This window comes from Macadamia integrifolia, chromosome 2 (genome assembly GCF_013358625.1).
Source record: "Macadamia integrifolia cultivar HAES 741 chromosome 2, SCU_Mint_v3, whole genome shotgun sequence".
Taxonomy (NCBI): Eukaryota; Viridiplantae; Streptophyta; class Magnoliopsida; order Proteales; family Proteaceae; genus Macadamia; species Macadamia integrifolia.
In genome coordinates, this window is record NC_056558.1 from 10,400,120 (window position 1) to 10,422,859 (window position 22,740).

The window sequence follows — 22,740 nt, forward strand, 5'->3', positions numbered from 1 at the left end:
GATGGTCTCTCTCTCTCTCTCACACCAGCAGACGTGTGATATAATATCTCGTGGGACAGTGGGACCTACTATCACCCACTTTTTACTGGATTGAGCTCCTCTGTCGCGTAATACGTGTCGGGTGCATATTCAACGGTTAGAAAAACCTTGACATGGAATCCAAGGCGATCACACGCAGCTCAAGGCATTGCTAGACGTTGGATGCGTGCAGGACATTGTCTTGCACCATAGAGGAGCCAAATCCTTCTCTCAATATATAATTTTTAAAGTATCAGCATCAGGTTTTTATGTATTGTCTCATAACCATATCTGACACAATACCGAATTGGTGAATAATACACACAAGGTATAATTGTCAAAACTTGGTATTTTGATATGGACCAATATTGATACTAATACCAATATCGATATTAATACATATCAATCTATTGATACTACTGTGTTTATTTTATATTGTTGGTATTATTGATATCCGATATCAAAACCTGATTGCAAAGCAGTACTAGCATCAATGTCATTCTCAACTGCTATCAATATTGATATGAATTGGACCATATTAAATGGTTCTGCTTTTAATTTTGATTAATTTTTTTATAAAAGGTTTATCCTTAATTAGAAGATTGGTTAGGTATTGATATCGAGCATGGCCAATATCAAAACGAATCAACCGATATAATTCAATCCCATACCGTTTTTAAAACCATGTCGTAGCAGTGAGGGTGTGGCATGTGAAAGATGGAGTGCAGGATTTTGTAACTTACAACATGCATAGTGATGGAAGAGTCTGGCACGAATGGTATGAGTGGGAGACCCGTCCACGGTCTACAGCTTGGTTAGCCGACGTGCGGTCCACTGAGTTGGGCTTAAGAAGCCCACTGCTGGAGATGAAGAATTCTCAAACATGTCATGGGTGATGGCCCCATTACCAAACCTCCCTCACATTTTCATTGACCTCAACTCGGTCCTCTCTTATGTTTTTTTTTTTCCCTTAAATTTTCTTCCAATTTTCAATTCCTTTATAGTTAGCATTATACAAGTCAAGTCAATTCAAAAATACATTTGGGTGTCTATATATGGGGCCCACATGATTTACAGGGAAAGAGAAACGTCAATTGCGGAGATAAGGGCGTTATCATTGTGAAGAGGCATGAGAAAAGATCCTCTCCAACACCACCAACCGTCCAACGACCCATCCAAGGGCTGAGAGGGCTTGGACCGTGAACTATGGACAACATGCTAGCCTTTTTTTTTCCTTGAAAGAAATTTAATCATGGGACAGGGATCTTTGCCAAACTGTGTGGCTATTGTGTGGCTTCTACTATATCATTATATGGGGGATGGGGTGGTTATTTTGTTTTTCCTATATTTTCGTGTAGATATCAAATGCAGGCACCAAGGGACTCACAAAGAAGTCGAGGAAAGGACCTACCTTTTCATAAAAGTAGGAAAGATATTAATGGTTCTATGACAATGTACTGTCAAGGAAAGGAGACTTGATCGGCTAACCTGGTCCTTAAGGCACTCTCCTAGAGAAAAAGTGCCAACCACGGACCACCAGGACAAGCCCTGTATTGAATTCTTTTTGCCTTTAATCATATATCCTCTTATATATTGACATGCACTACCCCTCTTGGTAGTCCTACTTAGGTGTGCAACTGAGCCGGACTTTATAGAGTTTGGTTTAACTCAAGTTGTGAAGTCCCCATTACTAAGCCTGGACCAGCCTGACCTCTTGCCTGCACATGAGGACCAAGCCCAATATAGTTGGACTCAGCTCAACTCAGGCCCAGAGGTTAAGGCGAGCTGGGCCAGGCTGGGCCCGAGTTTTCTACTTTCCCTTGCTTACAAGTTATAAACACAAATTTGAACCTGTCCTTTGACAAAAGAATCAGTATCACAACATATTTTTATACCCAAGAGATCACTACATTAGGCTATATCGAATCCATACCGAATATTCCACTTTCAAAATAAAATGACTTATGGATGAGAAGAAAAGTGTAAATGAAAATCAATGAAAAGAACAAATGAAAGTGGCAAGAGGCGCAACCCAGCAAATCAGGAAATATTTGTAAAATAGGATCCACAAGTTGAATCTTTACTCTTCAATAGGTTCTACCCGAGGTCATACTTAGTACAAGACCCAAAATATGCATATCCTTACTCTCTAATGTCATTGTATCAACAATATACAAAATTAAGCATATATATATATATATCATACTACTATATAAAAGTACGTACTCCCTACCTTTGGTATACTTTTTCAAAATGATCAAAAAACCATTTACATCTATCAAAACAAATTCCCAAATGACAAAAAAATACCTGAAAAAATCCCCAAATGACCAAATTCCCCTCAAAATTGAATATGAAAAAAATATCATAATAAATTCTCTATAATTCTTTCTTTCTCTAAACGTGGAGGAGAAAGGGGGAGAGTGGAGTATTAAAAAAACATATAATTACAAACCCTAAACCCATTCATCCTCTCACCCTTAAAAATGGAAGATAAATCAAATAATAATAATAAACTCTATAATTCTCACTCTCTTCCTCTCTAAACGTGGAGGAGAAAGGGGGAGAGTGGAGAGAGAAATAGAGAAAATTATGATGAATGGGGATGGAATGAACAATTATGGAGAGAGATATACCAACAAAAAAAGAAGTTAATAATAATAAACTCTCCATAATTCTCTATTTTTCTCTATTTCTCTCTCTCTCTCTCTCTCTCTCTCTCTCAACGTGGAGGAGAAAGGGGGAGAGTGGAGTATTAAAAAGGCATATAATTATAATTATTAACTATTAAAAAGTCATATAATTATAAACCAAACAAATGCACTATTATTCCTCCTTAAATCTCTCTCTCTCTCACTTATCTTCTTTGGAAAAAACGTGGAGCACAATGGGGGGAGATTTTTCATAAGGACAATAAATAATTATGGAGACATTAAAAAGGTAAGTATGGAGAGAGATATACAAAAAAAAAAAAAGGCTCTTAAAATCTCTCATTTCATTCCTTACAAAATCTAAACGTGGGGGAAGAGGTATATTCTCTCTATAATTCTCTTTCTCTCACTCATCTCTCTAAACGTGAAGGAGAGAGGGGTCGAGTAATCATTAATTATAATTATTACATATTAATGGGATAAAAAAATAACTACAAAATTATAGTATGAAGAATTATGGAGAGATTTATTGCGCTATTATAATTATAAATGAAACAAATGCACTATTATTCCTCCTTAAATCTCTCTCTCTCTCTCTCACTCATCCTTTTTGAAAAAAAACATTGAGCACAATGGGGGGAGATTCTCCAGAGAATTATGGAGAATAGGAAGGAAATAAATAATTATAAAGATATTAAAAAGGTAAATATGTTGAGAGATATACAAAAAAAAAAAAAAATCTCATAAAATTTCTCATTCCATCCCTTACAAAATCTAAACGTGGAGGAAGGGGTATTTTCTCTTTATAATTATCTTTCTCTCATTCATCTCTCTGAATATGGAGGAGAAATGGGTAAAGTAATCATTAATTAAAATTATTACGTATTAAAGGGATAAAAAATAGCCTCAAAATTATAGTCACATAATCATGGATAGATTTATTGCATAAAAACGGTATCTTTCAATCAACTTTCATCGACTTTACAAGTTTTTATACAATAGAATCCTTCCTCATATATACCACAGAGAGGACAAAAAATCAACTATAATATCCCATGATTTCTCAATTTTCTGTTTTTTACAACAATAGTTCAGAATATTTCAAATTCCTATTTCTTTTTCTATTATAGTAGCACAAAAGTTCTCAACTTCAGCTTCTTTTTCTCTCGGATCACTGGAACTGCATTTCTCAATTTCAGATACTTCACATCCATAAGGTAGTATAATTCATTTAATCTCATATAATTCATTTAATCTACAAGATAGAGCTCAGGTGAAAAAATTATTGCACTATATTATGAAAAAATCTCCAGAGGATGCGGAAAGCAAGCATGTTGTCACGTACACCGCTTTGACTTGATCAGAGATTAGTTTTTTCTTAATCAGTCTCCATGGTTTGTAATATTATGATTTATTAATATTATTTTTATATGCTATAAGAGAATTATTTGTGAAATTGATGCCATTCTCAAGACCTCCGTAGAGGAAGACGAGACATATGTTTTTTATGTTTCATGTTCCCATCTCCTTTCTATTATGGGAATTGCACTATTTAGTTTGTGGATTTTCTCTCTTGTATTCAGAATAATTAGGTTAAATTTTTTTTTTAGAAAATACAAACTTTGAAAAATCAGCTCACTAAGCTTTTCAGAACTTCCTTCAAATGGATTGACCCAATAATCTTGTCTTAAGAAAATGTTTAATTAGGAGACTACCACCACGTGCATTTGCACGTGTATTTTTACTAGTATATATATATATAATCAATAATTGCCCCTACATAATACATCAAAACTTACAACCTTTTAGTAGACCTAGATTTTCTTTTTCTGTTACTTCGTCAATTCAATTTCTCAACTTCACAATGAGAGTATTATCATTGTGAAAGGCATGTACTGTGGAGTGTGGACAATGTACCTGCCTTTTTTTTTTCCTATTTCTTATTGTAAACATTATACAAGTCAAGACAATAATTAAAAAAAAAAGGGTCAATGAAAAGGAAGGAGAGAATGCATCTGGGTATGTATGAAGGGCCCAACATGATTAATTACGAAAGAAAATGTCACTTAGGCTGTGTTTGGTAGCCAAGAGAAGAAAAGAAAAGAAAAGAGTATACATTTTATACTTTTTATACTTTTTATACTTTTTTCTTTGGGTTAAGAATTTTTCTTTGCACTTAGTATGTCTTCACCCAAGAGAAGATTCCCCTTTTCAAATTCAAAATTCCTCTTGGGAATTGTGAAATTTTCTTTTGCTCCCCCACAAATTTTCTTGCAAAAAACACAAGAAAACATGAGAAAATATGAAAACATAATAAGACAAAAATGAATGATTACATAATGATTTCCTATGTGTCTCTCTCTCTCCTAAAATTCAAAATTTTTTGAATTTTTTTTTTCTTTTCTTTTCTTCTCTTGGTAACCAAACATACATACTCTTTTTATTTTCTCACCATTTCTTCTCTTTTCTTTTCTTCTCTTGGATACCAAACATAAGAGGGAGTGTTAATATTGTGAATATACGTACTGTGGACAACATGCCCACTTCATTTCTTTTTAAAATTCAATTGTGGCACCATCACTTTTTTGTGAGGGGGCATGCGAAATAATCCACACATAGATGAAGGCGTGCAAATCTTTTTTTTCCATAATGTTTAATCATGGTAGAGTCACTTGTTCTACCAAAAAAAATGTCACTTTCCGCTAGACAAGATAGCTGCATGGTTCTTGCACCAGCGACTGAGAATAGAATTTCTCGTTTCATGGGGGCAGGGTGGTCATATCACCTAAATCCATAGAGGAATCAAGAAGATGACCCACAAAGGTACCATCAAGGGGACTTGATCCACCAAGTCTTAAAGCTTCCACCAAAAAAAAAAAAAAAAAAGTCTTAAAAGCATTCTCCAAAGGAAGAAATGCCAACCACTAGAACAAGCCCTGTATCACTTTTACCCTTTAGTCATATACCCTCTTATGTATTGACATGCACCACACCTATTGGTAGTCCTACTAGGGGTGCAACTGAACCAGACTTTATAGAGTCCGGGCCCAACTCAAGGTGTGAAGTCCTCACTCTAAAGTTTGGATCAGCCTGACCACTTGCTTGCAGATGGAGTGCCAGACCAGTACAATCAGGCTCAGCTCAACTCAGGTCCAGAGCTTGAGCTTAAGGTGAGCTGGGCCAGGCTAGGCTCCAGTTTTCTACTTTGATAATATCCGAAACAGAATAAACCTGAACTAAAACCAAATCACTTTCTTCTATACTGTACAAGGATCACGACGTTACAAGACATGATTTATTTATTTCAACCGATAAGAAAGGCCAGATCATTGTCTTTCACATATGAAGCCAGCCAAAAAGAGGTTTTTACAATTCCTTTCCTTCAAGATTGGGGAGAGGGAGAGGGAGAGAGAGAGGAACTAGAACTTAAAAATTGCAGCGCCACTGGATGGTTTGGAAGCGAAGAGGTACAGGCCAAGATCATTCTTATTGATTATCCCCTTTTCGATCCTTGATTGATAAAACGATTCCTGAAATAGATAAGCATTCAAAATTGAAATGTGAACAATAGAGAGAAGTGTTGCACATCAAGGATACTTTGCAAGCATAATTTCTAGTCTGGGAACCCATGAATTACCTTTAAATTGAGGATAAATTGTGGGACCATATTCTCCTTCACCAATGCTACAGCACATCCACCCCATCCTGCTCCTGTAAGTCTTGCTCCAAGTGCTCCATTATTCCGGGAAACCTTTACCAGTTCTTCCAACTCTGGGCAGCTAATAAATAAAAAGAAGCAACAGCAGATGAAAAACAATTATTACCAAGCAATTTAACTAGTAGAAACAAAGTGAAATTTAATATTATGGCCTTAGGGACAACTTTTTTTTTCTGTCTTTGTCTTCCAATAATCATTTTCATACAGTACTATGCAAAAAGGTCACAAAACATGGTATTAAATGTCTGGAATAGTTCCTCATGAAAGCATTTGTAGGTCCAAAGATAAATAGAGTTGAACGTATACAGATGTACTGAGTTAAATTTCCACTCACTTGGTCCCAATCACAAAGAAAAGTATAACCTTGTCAGGTTGGTACTAGCAAAAAAACATCCAGCCAAATCATTTCGACATGAATCGTGAAATTTCATTGGCACAACATTATCCCAAGGCCCCATAAGTGAGAAATATCACTTGGGATCACAGACAAATGGACAAGGGTTAGCTATGCCATTCCTTCAAAGTGATGAATTGAATAAGCACTCCACTGCAGTTACAAATGAGGCTCCCATAGCATGGACAAGCGTGAGCAATGCAGTTCACATAGCCAGTTAGCCACTATAAGAAAATAGATTGGGCAGACAAAAGAGGAGAGATCCAATTTACCTTTTCTCTGCAAGGGACTGATGACTAGCAACTTCTGACTAACAGAATTTTTTTTTTTTAGATTGAGGGTGGGGGTTTATATGATGAAGATCAAAAGGATGAAACTGCAGGAATTAAAATAAAAGGATAATTAAAATTGATTTAAAATAATAGGGATATTTAATACAATATGTGCACAGTGCACCTCAAGCAGAATTGGATGAAAGTAGACAATCGTGTTAAGATGGATAGATTAATTCATTTCTGTTGGAGGGGTGGGGGAAGGAATATTTGAAAGAGTGGCCTTTCCGATATACTTCTTTCAGGTTCCACCATCTAGTTCTTCGGCAAATAATTTCACCTTCTGCTTAATTTTTTCTTCTATCTCTTGATAAATATTTTTTCTTTTGGGGGGTGGGGGGTAAACCCTCTCTCTTGATATAAGCACCTTATAAACTTATGTTTTTGGCTTGATGGAACAAGAGAAGTGTTAATAACAAGCAAGCCACACCAAACCAAAGTTATTAAGACAGTGAGGCAACCGAGGTGTTTGAGGGTCTTTCAAAGCACTTCGGGAATAGGGCGGGCATAAGGCGTCGCCCTATTGAATAAAGCGTTCCAGTGTGTTATTTTTTATGTAACCATTCTATTTAGAAATTAGAAACCAGAACTTAAAAATTAACAGACTACTGAGAAATAGAAATTAAAATGACACCAAAACACAGTATAATCGATGAACAGAACTTTATTTAGAACAGAACTTTCGGTTTACACTGAAGTGCCAGCAGCTAAAAGGACAGAAACCTATGATCAAAACACAGCTTACAGTAGCAAACCCAACTTACAATATGATACCTTTAAATTATTTCCACTAACTACTGATCAAAAGTTCAGAACACAGTTTGCAGTTGCAAACCCAATATAGAAACTAATAACTAATAGCCTGGCATACTGTTAATAGCAACGAAATTACAACAACTAAAAAAACACAAAAAAATATATGCACATTCATAATAAAAAATAAAAAAAATAAAAAAATAAAAAAAGCTACAAGGTAGAAGCTATTAAAAAGAGAGCTACATATTAATCATTTCATCAAAAAAAAAGAGCTGCATGTTGCAGGCTTGCAGTGAAGAAGAAGAAGGGATAAGATAGAAGGGAGACGGGGAAAAAATAAGAAAACTGCATATTCATCATTTTATCCAAAAAACAAAAGAAAAAAAAAAAGGCTTGCATGTTGCAGATTTGTAATGAAAAAGAAGAAGGGAGAAGATAGAAGGGAGACTAGGAAGGGTGAATAAGAAGAAGGGTCGCAGACCCACTACAGATTGCACTGGTCAATGTTCATCCTTAAGTATCAAGAATTGTGTTCAAACTAAAAGTTGTCGCAATTGAGTTGAGAGACATGAAAATTGGATAGCCACAATGCATGCTCTGATACTAATTGATGATATATTCACGGTTAAATATATATATATATAAGAAAATAGATAAAATAGGGTACTATTACTATTTGGAATGTTTATTAACATTTTTATCTTGGCATCTTTTTAAAATGTTTTTTTTGTCTTACACTTCAAGATATGCTTTTATTTAGGATGGCATATCTCATCGTTAACAAAGTCTGTATCACACTAATAACTTTGTAAGATGAAATCAAGGTTATTATTAATGTTCTACATCCCATTTATATGACATCGGACCTTGAGAATTGTATCGTTCTTGAAAAATTTCGATTATAAGTTAACAATCGAAAATTTTTTAAAGGCTCTAAAAAAATAGTGTAGAGCTTATGAAAGATAAATGGTAAACTCTTTGTAAACTCCAATAAGTATCTGTTGATGTTATGTAGGGAATGAAAAGAGCTATAAAACTTGTCATACAAATGTCAAGAAAAAATGTTGTCCATAACCTATTCGTTTTTAATTATCAGAAATTGTGTTTGGACTAAAAACAAAACAGTTAGAATTGAGAGAAATAAAAATTGGATAATTTCGATGCCTGCTTTGACACCAGTTAATTATATGTGTACGGTAAAAAAAAAAAAAAATAATAAATCAGGAATAATGAGGAAATAGATTCTAAATTTTTTTCTCTAATACCAATTGATGAACTACGGAGCCTCTCAACATTTTTTGGGCCAAGTTGAGTAATTCTCACCCCCTTGATCTCACAAATTCATGAGCCTAATCCAACAAATAATTATAGTTTATAAAATATCAATAGTTAAGGTCTTCGAAAATTCAACAAATTCCTGTTAATATTATAGAGGGAATTAATAGTGCTGAAGATAATCATTACCAGCGAATTAAATTGATCACTATTGATTATCAAAATTTTGTTTGAATTAGAGCCACTGCAGTTGGGTTGAAAGACATAAAAATAGATAGCTCGATTCGTGATATGTGCATGGTAAAAGAAATAGAATAAATTGGAATAGATGAGAAAAGAGATTCTCAATTTTTTTTTCGATAACAATTGATGAATTATGCAGACTTTCAACATTCTCGGGGTAAAGCTCTGTAGTTCTGGTCCCCGGAAGTCACACATGCGAAAGTCTTGTGCACTGGATACGCCAATGTTTGTTTTTAATGATCAAAAATTGTTTTCAAACTAAAAATTGTTGCAATTGAGTTGAGAGATATGAAAACTAAATAGTCACAATGCTTGAAAAAGAATAAATAGGGAAGAGACGAAAAGAGATCAAATATGGTACCAAGATTATTAAGGCGGTGAGGCGACCAAGATGTTTGAGGGTCTTTTAGAGCGCTATGGCAATAGGGCCGGCATAAGGCGTCGCCTTATTGAATAAAGCATTCTAGTGTCTTATTTTTTATGTGACCATTCTATTTAGAAACTAGAACCAGAACTTAAAAATTGACAGAGTACTGAGAAATAGAAACTAAAATGACATCAAAACAAAATAGAAACTAGGGTTTCTTAAGCCCTCTTTGGTATCATTTTTCTTTTTGATTTTTACCTAATTAACTAAAATCATTAATGAAAATTATTTTTTATCAAAACATAAAAATGGTTTGGTAACTACTTGAGAAAAATGGTTTTTTGTGAGAAATAGTTTGGTATATCTATGTGCAAAATGGTTTTTTGTGAGAAATAGTTTGGTATATCTATGCAAAATGGTTTTTTGAAGATATGGGTGAAGAGATTCCGTTCACCCATCTGTTTTATAACTCTCTTTCTCTACTTTGGACTGAAGAAGAGGGTAAGGGGCTTAGATTTCTAATTACAAAGCAAATGACTACTTTACCTCTCCATATTGGGATTTTAAGCACATTCTCATTAAAGTTCAGCGCAAAAAAAATTGAAAATCAATTTTGGCCAAAACAAATAAATGACTCTTGATCTCTTTTTGATTTTTGTGTTTTACCAATTTTTTTTAAATAGAAACAAGCTCCATAAATGATACCAAATGCAGCGAAAACCATTTTTGTAAACAAAAATCAAAAAGAAAAATGATACAAAAGAGTGCCTTAATTGATGAACAAAATTTTATTTTGAAAAACAGAACTTTTGGTTTACGCCGAAGTGCCAGGAGCTAAACAGATCAAAAACCTATGATCAGAACAAAGCTTATAGCTGCAAACCCAACTTACAATATGATACCTTTAAATTATTTCCACAAACTAATGATCAGAAGTTCAGAACACAATTTACAGCTGCAAACCCAACATAGAAACTAATAACTAATAGCCTAACATACTCTTAATAGCAACGAAATTACAACACCTAAAAAAACACAAAAGAGAGCTGCATATTCATCATTTCATCCAAAAACAGAAAAAAAAAAGAGAGCTGCAGGTTACAGACTTGCAGTGAAGAAGGGAGACAGGGAGAGAAAGAAAACTGCATATTTATCATTTCATCCAAAAAAGAAAAAAAGAAAAAAAAAGGAGTTGCAGGTTGCAGACTTGCAGTGAAGAAGAAGAAGGGAGATTGGGAGAGGAAAAGAAAGCAGAAACAAAATGAAAAATGGAGCAAAAAAAAAGAAAACAAAAAGAAAGAAGAAGAAGTTAGAACCGTAGAAGGGAAAAGAAAAAAAAAATTAGAAAGAAAAATAACTAAAGAAGGTAGAACACTAGAATCGTAAGAAAAGAAAAAAGAAAAAAACAGAGGGAAATAGAAGAGAAAGAAAAAGAAAATCAAAAAACAGCAGGTAGTAGTAGAAGCATAGAATGAAGAAGAAAGAAGACGAGGAAAAATGCAAAAACGTACCTAAAGAGAGGGGACGATGGTTCACCAAAGGAGTCTCACCTCCGCCAGAGAAAGATCTGAGGACAATGTGATTTGTGTTTTTTATTTTTTCGGTTGAACTTTTGTGTTTAAATACCCTTGACCCCATGCTTCTCATGTGTAAACTTCCCCATATACCTACCAACCAATAAATTTCATTTGGAATCCTTGACCAAATAGTTTTTTAAAAAAAAAAAGGGTAAAAAATGGGCATAAGGCGACCGCCTTGCCCATAACGCGTCATAAGGCAATGCCTTATAGCACCTTAACCATTAAGGCGGCTGCCTTATGTGCAGCCACTAATGCGGTGCAATGCCTTAAGCTCACAAAACCACCTTGGCGCCTAGGCGTCGCCTTACTAACACCTTGGCGACGCCTTAATAACTATGCACCAAACCATATTCCAGAACCGAAAAATGGTTTTAAGGTAGCAACTTGAGACAAAATTAATCAAAAACAGGAACCAAGGAGACAGTTAAGATTCATGACCAAGAGATACCCAAAAGTACTCGGTGCTTTCAAAGACACTGTGGATGACCAAGAGAGTGTATATAGAACGTTTCCCATAGAATAGGACAGTGTGAGTGAAGAAGAGAGGCAGTTTCGTGGAGCAAGATGATGGGAAATAAGATAAGAGGCATATAGAAAGGGAGTCAGCTGAGATACTGATCTTGAGATGGAAGAGTGGCAAGCTTAAGATGTCAAAAGTTTCATCATGGTACAGAACAGCTCCTTCTGGTTGCAAAGGAATAAATGAAGGGAAGTGAATTAAATCCAACCTAAAAAGGAAATTTTGTAATCATTACCTAAAATGAATGTGTCGCTAACTCCAAATTATTCTAAATTTGATTATTAAATTTTACTTTATTTTGCAATCAAATCACTTGGATTTGAAAAGAATAAAAATTACATCTAACTTACTAAATATGGTAAGAAATTTGCATAGGTTACACAATCATGTTAGAGAATGATTACAAAACTTTTCTTTTTCTTTCCAAAACTGATTTCACTGCCTTTTGCTTCCCTTCCCTTTAATATGCAACCAAACAGAGCCATCATATATGCATGGACATACATGGGAGGATTTTCCAGTACATTGGGAGGTAAATTTGAATTGGAAGCTGAAATTTGACACATGAACAATCCAAAACATTCCCTATATATTCAACAGTCAGAATTGCCATATCATAGTTCCACAAGGCACAACAAAGTGTGCAAACCTTTTGCCTTGTACAATTCGAATAACGATGCAAGTGGAAAATTGGGCACTCACCTGCACTCATACAGAACACTGCAACTGTAATGGCTTTCATTCATGAGATCACCGAGCTTTTTTAGCATGTCCTCGTCACTACAGCACAGAAGCCAAGGAGTCAGGATTTAAAAACAAGAGATGTGACTCCAACCCTCTCCTTGATGCTTATTAATTTTTCTGTGCATATAGACGCATATATTTGAAATTTGTTAAGTGATATTATTCATAGAGAATAAATACTCATCTTTTTGAAGTTGGATATAATAAAGGTCAGCAATAGGAATACATAGTACTGGGCTAGGTTTGAGAGCTATGATATATTGATATATGTATATATATATATATATATGGGAGAAAGAACGCTACCCGTCCACGCCCTCTATGCCCAGACACAGCCAGGCGTGAAAAGACCCAGCTGCCCTATATATATATATATATACACAGAGTGTTTGCAGGCTTCATGATGAGACAAACTGGAATGTGACAGTATACAGGTGAACACCAGTTATGAGCAAATGAACTAGAGTTCTAAAATAAAACGCACCCTAGGTTGGACGAAACAGTGTCTTTGAAAGCATGAACACGCTTAGCTTCAGAGTATACATGGAAGGCTCGCTGGAACAGAAACATCAATGATGATTAGCTCTGCACTGAAGAAAGTTATATCCAATACATCTTGAACTAGCAAAAAAATTATCACATGCTTCACAAATGAAAATTCCAGGTATTTTCCAACTTGATACACTATTTTTCTTCAAGTGTATGAATGTTTTGTTTATGGATAATTGAAACTCTTTGTAATTGAAGTCAAGAGACCGATAATATCCACTATTTGTAATTTCCCTGTTTGTTTCAATAAATTTCTCTTTACTTATCAGAAAAATAGCCACACATTTTTTAATAGCCAAGTCGTTAGGAAAGTAAGATTATTCAAAGAAAGAGAGAGATGGCCCTCGCTCCTCAGATGTATATAGTTGAAGATATTGCAATAAACAGGTTAAAAACTCGCATTACGGTACTCTATTAAGCCATTAAAATATGAAAGGATAGGAAAAGAAATTAATACTAAGAAATCTCACCTTGCTAGAACAAAAAAGGGAAATCCCTCAGTGGTTTACTTCACACACAATGGGAATTATAGCAAGCAAGATCTAAAAATAAAAAATCATAGTATTTTAAAGAACAAGGCTCATAAACAAGGAAATACCTGAAATAACTTGAAGTGCTTGGCAGCTCGTAGCACATCTAAAGAGGTTGGATCATTGCCCAGGACTGAAGGAAGATTTTCCTCTGTGATTTTCTCAATATCTTCAGCTGTATATGGCTCTTCCTTCAAGAATTCCTGTAAGAATGACAGGCATCAGTGAATAAAAATGCAGATAGAAAGTACAGATATGCACAATAAGAGGACTGAAAGCGCAAAATCTATAAGTGGATTCAGATTTCAGAGTTTGGAGAGAGACCCCATATTTTCCGAAAGCGCAAAATCTGTTTATAACAATGAAACCACAATTTTCTTAAAAGCAGAAGAGTGCATTTTTTTTTTTTTTTTTTTTTTTGGGGGGGGTGGGGGTGGGGTTGGGGGAGGGGATGGGGAAGAAGAGGATTAAGAACAATGGACTAACAACTTCCATGTGCAAGTGAATATGAAGATTTGTAAGTATCAAGTGTCAACGTCATGGGTCATGTATTGCTCGACTTGTAATGTCAAAGAATTGGATTTGTCTTTTGCTGTGTCAGACATGAGTGAACACATGGACAAAGACCAACGAGCAAGTCTATAAAAAATCCAGGGTTTGTTAGGCTTTAATTGTCCAGAGGGTAACTGGGACTATTTCCAACGAGTTTTGTTCCCAAGTGAAATTAAAGAGTAAGCTCTTCCAAATAATTAGGTGATTTATTAGCTCATAAGATAAATTAACATGGAAAGCTCACCTGTGCATAGGTGCTTTTAGCCCAATTTTGTTAACAGAACTTGACAAAATATTTTGGGTGTTAGTCACAGCTACAAAATGAATTAATGAAGCTAGTTTTAACTAAATTTACTAGTTGTACACCCTTAAGAGGTACCTAGGTTCATCAATCTCTCTCTGTCTCTCCTATTGCTTTCTTCTGTCCTTCTCCTTATTTTCCTCTAAGGAACCATTCATGGTGACTATTCAAACCAACAACAATCCAACCCAAATCATCCTCCTTGTGTTATCAATCAGTTATATTTCACTCCATTGCTCACTCAAGGACTTGAACTTGTGTGGCCTACTATTGCAGGATAGTTCCCTTTGATCAGTAACTTGGGTTTTATCATAATACTAGAGTAAAACATTTTTTTAATTGAAATGCCAAACGTGCACAACAGGTACAGCTCCAGTGAAGTTTCATGAATCAGGTCAAACTAATAACAGTTCAAGCAAGAAAACAAAATCAGTCAGACATACAAATGAACCATCCATAAATGGAAATAACTAATAAGTACTATAAAATGAATTAAAAAAAAACACACACACATATAACAGAGAGAGAGGAAATTTCAGGAGATCAAAAGAAAATAAGTGGAACAAATATTGATAAATACCTTGACTGCAAGGACAGCATCTGAAGAGCCACAAGTACCAGCAAAAGATACACACAATCCCTCGACATCAGAAAGAGTTTTCACCTTGGAGATTGCCTCCTTTGCTTTCATTCCGAGCTTTATGCCAAGAACAATCTGCAAAAGTTTTAACAAAAATGCATCCTTGATAAATGTACACCATTATTGACCTCACGATGTCCAACTGAACTAATTAATCAACCCATAACAAAAGTTTGGATGGTTATGAGAAAGAGTTTTAAGTATAAGTATCAAAGGTTCCCACCAGAATCTGGATTGTTCCAGATCTGATGATCCAAACAAGGATTATTTGATTAACTGAGAAGACCTAACAATAGCACCAGATTGGCCGACAAAATAAGTATGATAGGTCAGACCAGTCCCACTCTTTTTGAATACTGATTGTACAACCCAAACGATCCAATGCTGATCATTAAGACCATGGTAATGAGAGGGAGAGAGAGCCCTGCCTCAGTATTATAAAATATATGGATATAACGGTGAGAATGCCATGTTGCTTGATAATGTAAGAAGGTTGAAAATTATTCATTGACAGAATGAGTGGTACTGTACTTCTAACTCGTTTCAATTGTTTTTCACCTGAGGTGACTCCGTAGTAGCTAAGTTGGGTTTTTTGGGGGGAAAAGATAGATAAATTAGCTAAATTGAAGTAGAAAAGTCTCCTCATTAATCTCAGAAGAATATCAAGAAACATAACCCATATAGCTGAGAAAGCACCCATAGTCAAGTACAGCCAAATGCAAAACCCATTATCAGCCAAGAATTTCACTGCTGCAATGATGGGGGGATCTATACATAGAAATCAATTATTCTAAAATACGGCCATGCCCAACAATATGTTTAGAATCCTTAAATCCAACACAGCACTCTAATTTAGTGGTCAGTGCCAGGTAAGCTGTTTAAACAAAATGGGGGTAAAGCCCCGATTAACACACAATTTGTACACATGGCAGATGAAGTGAGACTGGAGCTAAAAAAGGCTCACAGGCTTTTTGTCCACTACCTTTTTCCAGTGGAAACTTTTGGCTCCCTTGCTTCTACGAAATGATAATGGAAATCTTTTTCTCAGCATTGTTCACTTGAACAACCACAATTAAAGCCCATGAGAATTCAACAACTTTATCCACAGGGAAAAATAAATAAAAAGTGACATTAGTGGTAGTGTATGGGGATAACACGGACTCAATTATTAGGCATGTGGCTAATCCAGTGAGTACTCATTCTAGATCGACAGCTTGGAAATGCCATGCCAATCCTTCATGTGACAGAACAGCCATGACAGAACAGAATATAATCTTCACTAACCAAAAATTCACAAATATATACTAGCATTAGTTTTCACTCACATTTTATGCATTGGGAGTCAGGCTCATATGCGTTCCACTCAACCAAAAATATTTCCAGCCATTGGAATCTTATTCATCGCAATCAACTTACAGAAAACTATGACTTAGTAACCACAAGCATAATAAATTCCTGGGTTTGAAACATAGGATTAACTTCCTCACAAGCTCCCTATTCGTGATCCTGGTCAGAACACAGGCAGGACCCAGCAAAAGGGTTCTTTTTCAGGTGGAGCCCAGGGTGGGACGACAGGGTCCCACTGACCCCACAGCCTTGGAGGACACCATTATAAAAGGTGATACAGATCCAGTTTTGCATTAAATATATTTAGTCAAATAGTCTTAGTCCTCATTGTAAACTGCAGTGGCCACTGAAACTAACTATTCGTTTTGAATAGTCAAGAGAATCAAACCATTTGAACATAATGGTCCATTCACAAGTCAACAGCACTCGGTCACTCTTGACCTACAACTGGATTTGTGACAAAGTTCCGCACCCAGCTGTATTTTCCATACTAATGGCATATAACTCTATTAAGTGTATCAACAGGCCACCCTACCAATTCCCATACACTGTTGGACGTGCCATAAATTTTTCTTGTACTGAGCACCTAAACTTCATTTTTATACGCACAATAAATTTCTTATAATCTTATCTTATCAAGACATATTCAAATAAAATCATTTCACAAATATATACCAGCATTAGTTTTTACTCACATGTGCTCAAAAATATCAAATCCTATTATTAGTTTTTACTCACATATGGTCAAATATACCAAATCATAGACATGCGAATTGCGATCCCTGTTGGAATCTCTTTGAAACTGTTGACTGGGGAATTGTGACTTGTATATAATACCCTAAAACTCTAAAACCCATTTAACAAATAATCCATTATTACAACAGAAACATATTGCATCAATTCAGTGGAACCTGCTAGGATTACTCCAATTATTGAATAAAAAGAAAGGAGGGGGTGGGAGGCTTACCATAGTTGGTTCTGCATCAAGCATAAATTAACTTAGAATATGGGCTAAAATGGTAAAAGATCTTAAATGTACCCCTCAATCTACATACTATTACAAGAAGAAGAAACTCCGGATCAATTCAAGGTACAGTTGTGATGTTGAAGATACAAAAGACTATAAGCAAAACCGTTGCACCATTGTGCAATGGAAAATCAAAACTTACAGCTGCTAGACGACATTCTACGACCCGGTTATTGTAATTTGTTGCGGCAGTTACTGCCTTTTGGGATTCTGCCAAGGAATTGGCAATCACAAAAGACCCACCAGCAGGAAGTTGCACATCAGTTGCATGGATTGGATTGAAATCAATCAATTCTGCAAATCCAGATTTGGCCATGATAGAAACTGCCTGTCAATTAAACAAGATTAAGTCCAATAAGCTTTGGAACTCAAGGCGCAAATAAGATATGCTACCTGGCATAGGGAAATTATAGAGACTAATAATCAAACAGACAGCATAAGGCAATAATAAAATTATAATCAAGGAGTGAGACCATTATAATCAAGGCACGGTAAAGAATAGAAATTAGGTCCCATTGCAGAATAGAAGTAACAGTACTTCACTGTCGGACAAGTCCAGACAATAAAGCAGTGCTATGGTGGCGTGGTGCAACAAACTTCTGACCTGTTGATTCAAAAAGAAATGATTGGTGGGATCTGAGAATAAAATAACAGCCAAGTTGATTGGGATCAAATGGAATCAGACGCAGCTGCCTTGCAAATTATGATGATCCTTTTCAGTCTATGGAGGGGCAACTTAAAAGTTAAAACTGGTAGAAGGAGACAGTAATCAGAAATTACAAGTCTGTGAGAATTTCTAAAAAAGGATTAAGTAAATAAGCAGGAATTGACCCATTCCAAGAGAAATGTCTCCATGGGGCTATCAGAATTTTGCAATTCCACCTACTGCATCACAAGAAACTCCCAAGCAGGTGGAGGAGAAGAATTAAAACAAGACTACATGGCTTAGCATGAAATAGACAGTCAGCAAAACAGGTATATTTGAGTCCAACCTACCAAACCAAAATTCCTTCTAGCCTATACATTACCTACTAATTATGTTTGTTTAAAACCCTATTCACAGGAGGGGGGAAAAAGGAAAATCAGAATGTTAACATTAAGAGACTAGTAAGAGAAATCTCACCTGGTCCATACCACCAGATTGTGTTCCAATATGGCGTTCACAGTCACAGGCAAGTTGGGCAATTACTTTCTGTAAAATAAGCCACAACCAAGATAGTATCAAAGAAACAGTCAGGTGCATGGTAAAAAAGTTCAAGCCTCCATGGTGCAAATCTTCACCATAAATATTAAGCAAGAAAGTAAGGGAACGGTTAAGAGTTGCAATCAACCACACTCAACAGTGAGAAAAGTTTTGATTACTAGAAAGAAAACTCCAGAGTAAATTGAGATCACACAGATAGCATGCCTGGTCAAAAGAGAGCAAAGAAAAAGATGTTGGAGGAACAAATGGTCACAACATATAAATGTTTTCAGACATATCAAAAGGAGAAGGTAAAATAATAAATACAAATAAATGCATGGTTTATACAAGTATTTTGCCTCTGAGTGACAGCTTTAGCTGCTCTTCCTTTACCTGCTTACGGAAAACAAATTCTCTTGACGTATTGCGGTGGATTTACCTCATCATCCTTGCTATGAGGAAGAAGGTCTCTTTCAATCTTCTCTAATGCAACGCATATTATAAACTTTACAAGCATATTGTAATTCTTTTAATATCTGAGTAAAATGTATACAATAATCAATATATACACAATTACATTTGTCATGTCCCATTATGTTTGGATCCATGTAGCCGACCTCATTAAGTTGGGATAAGGCTTAGTTTGTTGTTGTTGTTGTTGTTGTTGTTGTAGTCAATATATGCACAAAGATCTACTAGACAGTCTAAATTTCTGTTTTGAAAAATCACCCAGTTCAACAATTTGGATATGACAATCCAATGAGAGAAAAGGCTGATCAAAAGGTCGATTCACCCACAAATCCTAGCAGTCCTTGTACAAACAGTTCAAATTTTCCAGCATGTCCCATTTTCCAAATAATTGCTTCATGCAATCTGCTACAGTAATTAACGAAGGGGAAAGTGTTTCCTATGAGGGGGAGTGGCTCCGACGTGTGCGCAAGGACGAATGGGAGTGTGCGAGGAATCATCAACTGGGTCATCATTTTGCATTTCATGGGGAATGGCACGGTCATTTCCCCCCCCCCCCCACATGTATCTGGGCACATGGGCCACACTGTCCCACAGAAACATTCTCCCTTAAAGAGGTTAAAAAAAAATAAACTGTGTAAACACCACCAGCGGGGGTTCATTCCCTTCAAGTGAAAATATAAATATAAAATCCATTCAATTCCTAAATCATATAAAAAAAAAAGTAAAGATATTATGCTAAGATAATTAAGTTTAAACTTTTTTCAAAAGATTAATGTGACAGCAGGGGAGTGGGGACTTAGGTGATTCTCAGACATAGATTGCAAGCTTTTCTTTCCGAACCATAATATGGTAGTTAGAACTTATATGGAACAAGGGAAATACCTTTGCGAAATTCACATCAAAAGCAGCCATTATAGCAATAGTAGAAGAACAAACAAATGCTGCTGAGCTTGATAGTCCAGAACCTACAATAATAAGATGCCACGTGAATTAGACTTTTTTCCTTAAGAAAGCAACAATAGTGTAATGACAGTGAATGATACCGGTAGGAACTGTCCCATCAATAAGGATATCAAGTCCTACTGGATCACCAACATCTATGCCTTTTGATTTAGCAAATTCATGATATCCTTTGTACCTGCATTAACAGAGACCAGTTCATAGGAGGAAATAGCTCAGATATTGCTAAACTTACTTGTTTATCATCATTATTGGTATAGAAATCAACACGAGAAGGTTAATCGAGAAAACAAGTTGACAAATAATATCTTAGTGAAGTTTTCTAACTTTGTGAAATCACACATATATTCAGCTTATAACCAATGCAAGACACACAGTAACCATGTTCTATGTAGATTCACAAGACATGAATTTCAGGGAATTAAGTTTTCCAGATGAAACATTACTTCAGGCTTCAGACAACAAAATAGCTTGAAGTTTTGTGTACAATGTGTGTTATTGTTGCTGTTTCACAACAAAGATGAGTATTGCTTTTTCAGTAGGCAATAGATGGTATAAATGACAATTGACTGTAACCATGAAACTTAAGTCGCCAAACACCACAGCTAATGCCTCTAATAGAATTCAAAAGTGCAAAATGCCGCAAAGAAATTAATCTAGGGGTTCATCAAATTTCCACTCCAATGAACTGTTAAACTTTTAGAAAATGCAGCTTAGTATGCAACAAGAGAGTACAACTTTTCTGTGAGAGCATTATGTCTCACCCGCAAATAAAATAATGGCCCCATTTGTGATTCTTCAAATCAATCTCCTGCACAAACAAACAAGATCATGTGTTTTTACATGCTATGGAGTTCTTTACAAGCGGAAGAGAGAACAAAAGCACATAAAAACTAGCAACTGGGCAGGAATATATATATATATATATAATGCTGGTTTATAATCACTTTGTCAAATAATAGTTCATGAACAAATGGATAGCAAAGCATGTGTCCAGAGTTCAGGCAAAGAAGTAGGGAAACTACAGCATAGTCAAAATATTGGCTGGACAATGTGATGTACATCAAGAGAGATTCCACCATTCCAGCACAAGTATTCACGCCGGAACAAGCCCAAATCCAAGTCTAATGGGTTAAATAAGTAGCATAGTTTATATGGGCAACTTATCACTCTTTCCTTGTCAATTGTAAAGGTCAACCAAGGCGTGACTGTACATGGATTCATGGAGATTATTTCAAGCACACCAACCCAGATCTTTATGAGAGCATTATATGTCCTTTCTACATTCGCAGATCTGCTTAAAGTCTCTCCGCCTTCTAAAGATCTTTAGCATCAACCTACTCAGTCTAATGCAATTCAGAATGAAGCACAGCCTACTAACATTAAAGATTTCACAGTACTTATGGCAATGCAACCAGGGGCAAACAGATTCAATGTGTTGGTCATTGGCACATTTAGTCCAATCTCAACTCTCAAAATCGGTGGTTTATCTGAGGGACAAAGATCTGAGAACTGACCACCCCGCAGAAAGCATTTTGGCACCCAGGGTGAGTTACTCAATTTCCTATGGTTCTCAGAGGGTAGGAAATACAAAAAGAAATTCCAAATAGTCACCCTTGCTTATGTGATTATCATCAGCGTGCTGCATTGTATCATGGCATCGCAACCGCAGTCAACAATTAACTCGCCCATCAAAAAACAGACGGCAAAATTCAAAGATGATAATCCTACATTAGACATAAATGAAGAGAAATTGGCAACGACTTTGTAATATGAGGATTTAAACCATAATCTTGTTGGAGTGTCAATTACCACCAAGCAAATTAAACGCATAGGCACAGAAAAATACGGATATGAAAATTGGAAAGAGTAGCAGAAATACCTGGTCCGGATCGGCGGGATAAGAACACATGGTATACTTCTCATTCAGATTCGCGATTCTAATAAGCTTTGGAGACTCTCCAGCAGCGTGTTTGCGTATAGCCACGATCGTATCTTGTCTTATGGCCATCGGCAACACGGAGTATCCTTCATAGTCAATGTGCTCCCCAATCAAATTCACTCGACCTACATGAAAAATCAACAAGCAGAGTATAACAATCAATGTTCCAAACACAACAACAACTTGTCAGATTTGAGTAAAAATACCTGGAGCTCGAGCATAAACGTCAGGCTGGTGACCAAAAACCTCAAGAAACTTGGATTTTATCTTGTCGAATCGAAGCTGAGCTTCTTCAAGCGGAGAACCACTTCCATAAACCGACTCTAGATTGGAAAAAATAGGAATAGGGAGCTCTTCGTGTTTTGCCATTGAAGATAACAGTATTCCTCCTCTGCAACTCAAACGAACTTTCTTCTGATAAGATAGCCAAAATCATATTAAGAAAGCAGCTAAGATTAGCTTCACAGTTCACACTGATCTCGGCGGTTTTGGAATGGGACTTACGGCTACTAAAGACAAGAACGGAGCGAAAGCGTCGTTTGCTCTCAAAACCGAAAGATTCCTCGGGCGTGATCGTCATAATTTGTGGAGTATCGAGAATTCATAACTTGTGGAGTATCGAGAATTGATGGTGTGTGAT

General features: G+C 35.9%; 1 protein-coding gene across 2 annotated transcripts; it reads right to left on the minus strand.

Annotated features, from left to right (window-relative positions):
- Nucleotides 1–5,950: 5,950 nt before the first annotated feature.
- On the minus strand, nucleotides 5,951–22,710 carry LOC122071960 (galactokinase-like). 2 transcript variants are annotated; one of them, XM_042636455.1, is made up of 14 exons: nucleotides 22,605–22,710; nucleotides 22,307–22,514; nucleotides 22,041–22,225; nucleotides 20,923–20,969; nucleotides 20,242–20,336; nucleotides 20,081–20,163; nucleotides 18,668–18,736; nucleotides 17,687–17,872; nucleotides 15,111–15,245; nucleotides 13,746–13,880; nucleotides 13,083–13,153; nucleotides 12,557–12,634; nucleotides 6,307–6,448; nucleotides 5,951–6,199 (listed from the first exon to the last, which is right to left on the minus strand). In XM_042636455.1, exons 2-14 carry the CDS (start codon nucleotides 22,467–22,469, stop codon nucleotides 6,089–6,091), a joined length of 1,500 nt encoding a protein of 499 aa, XP_042492389.1. In that variant the 5' UTR covers nucleotides 22,470–22,514; nucleotides 22,605–22,710; the 3' UTR covers nucleotides 5,951–6,088. The 2 variants fall into 2 exon arrangements, with proteins under 2 accessions (XP_042492389.1, XP_042492387.1); XM_042636453.1 differs by having other exon boundaries at nucleotides 22,307–22,673.
- Between the last annotated feature and the right edge of the window lie 30 nt (nucleotides 22,711–22,740).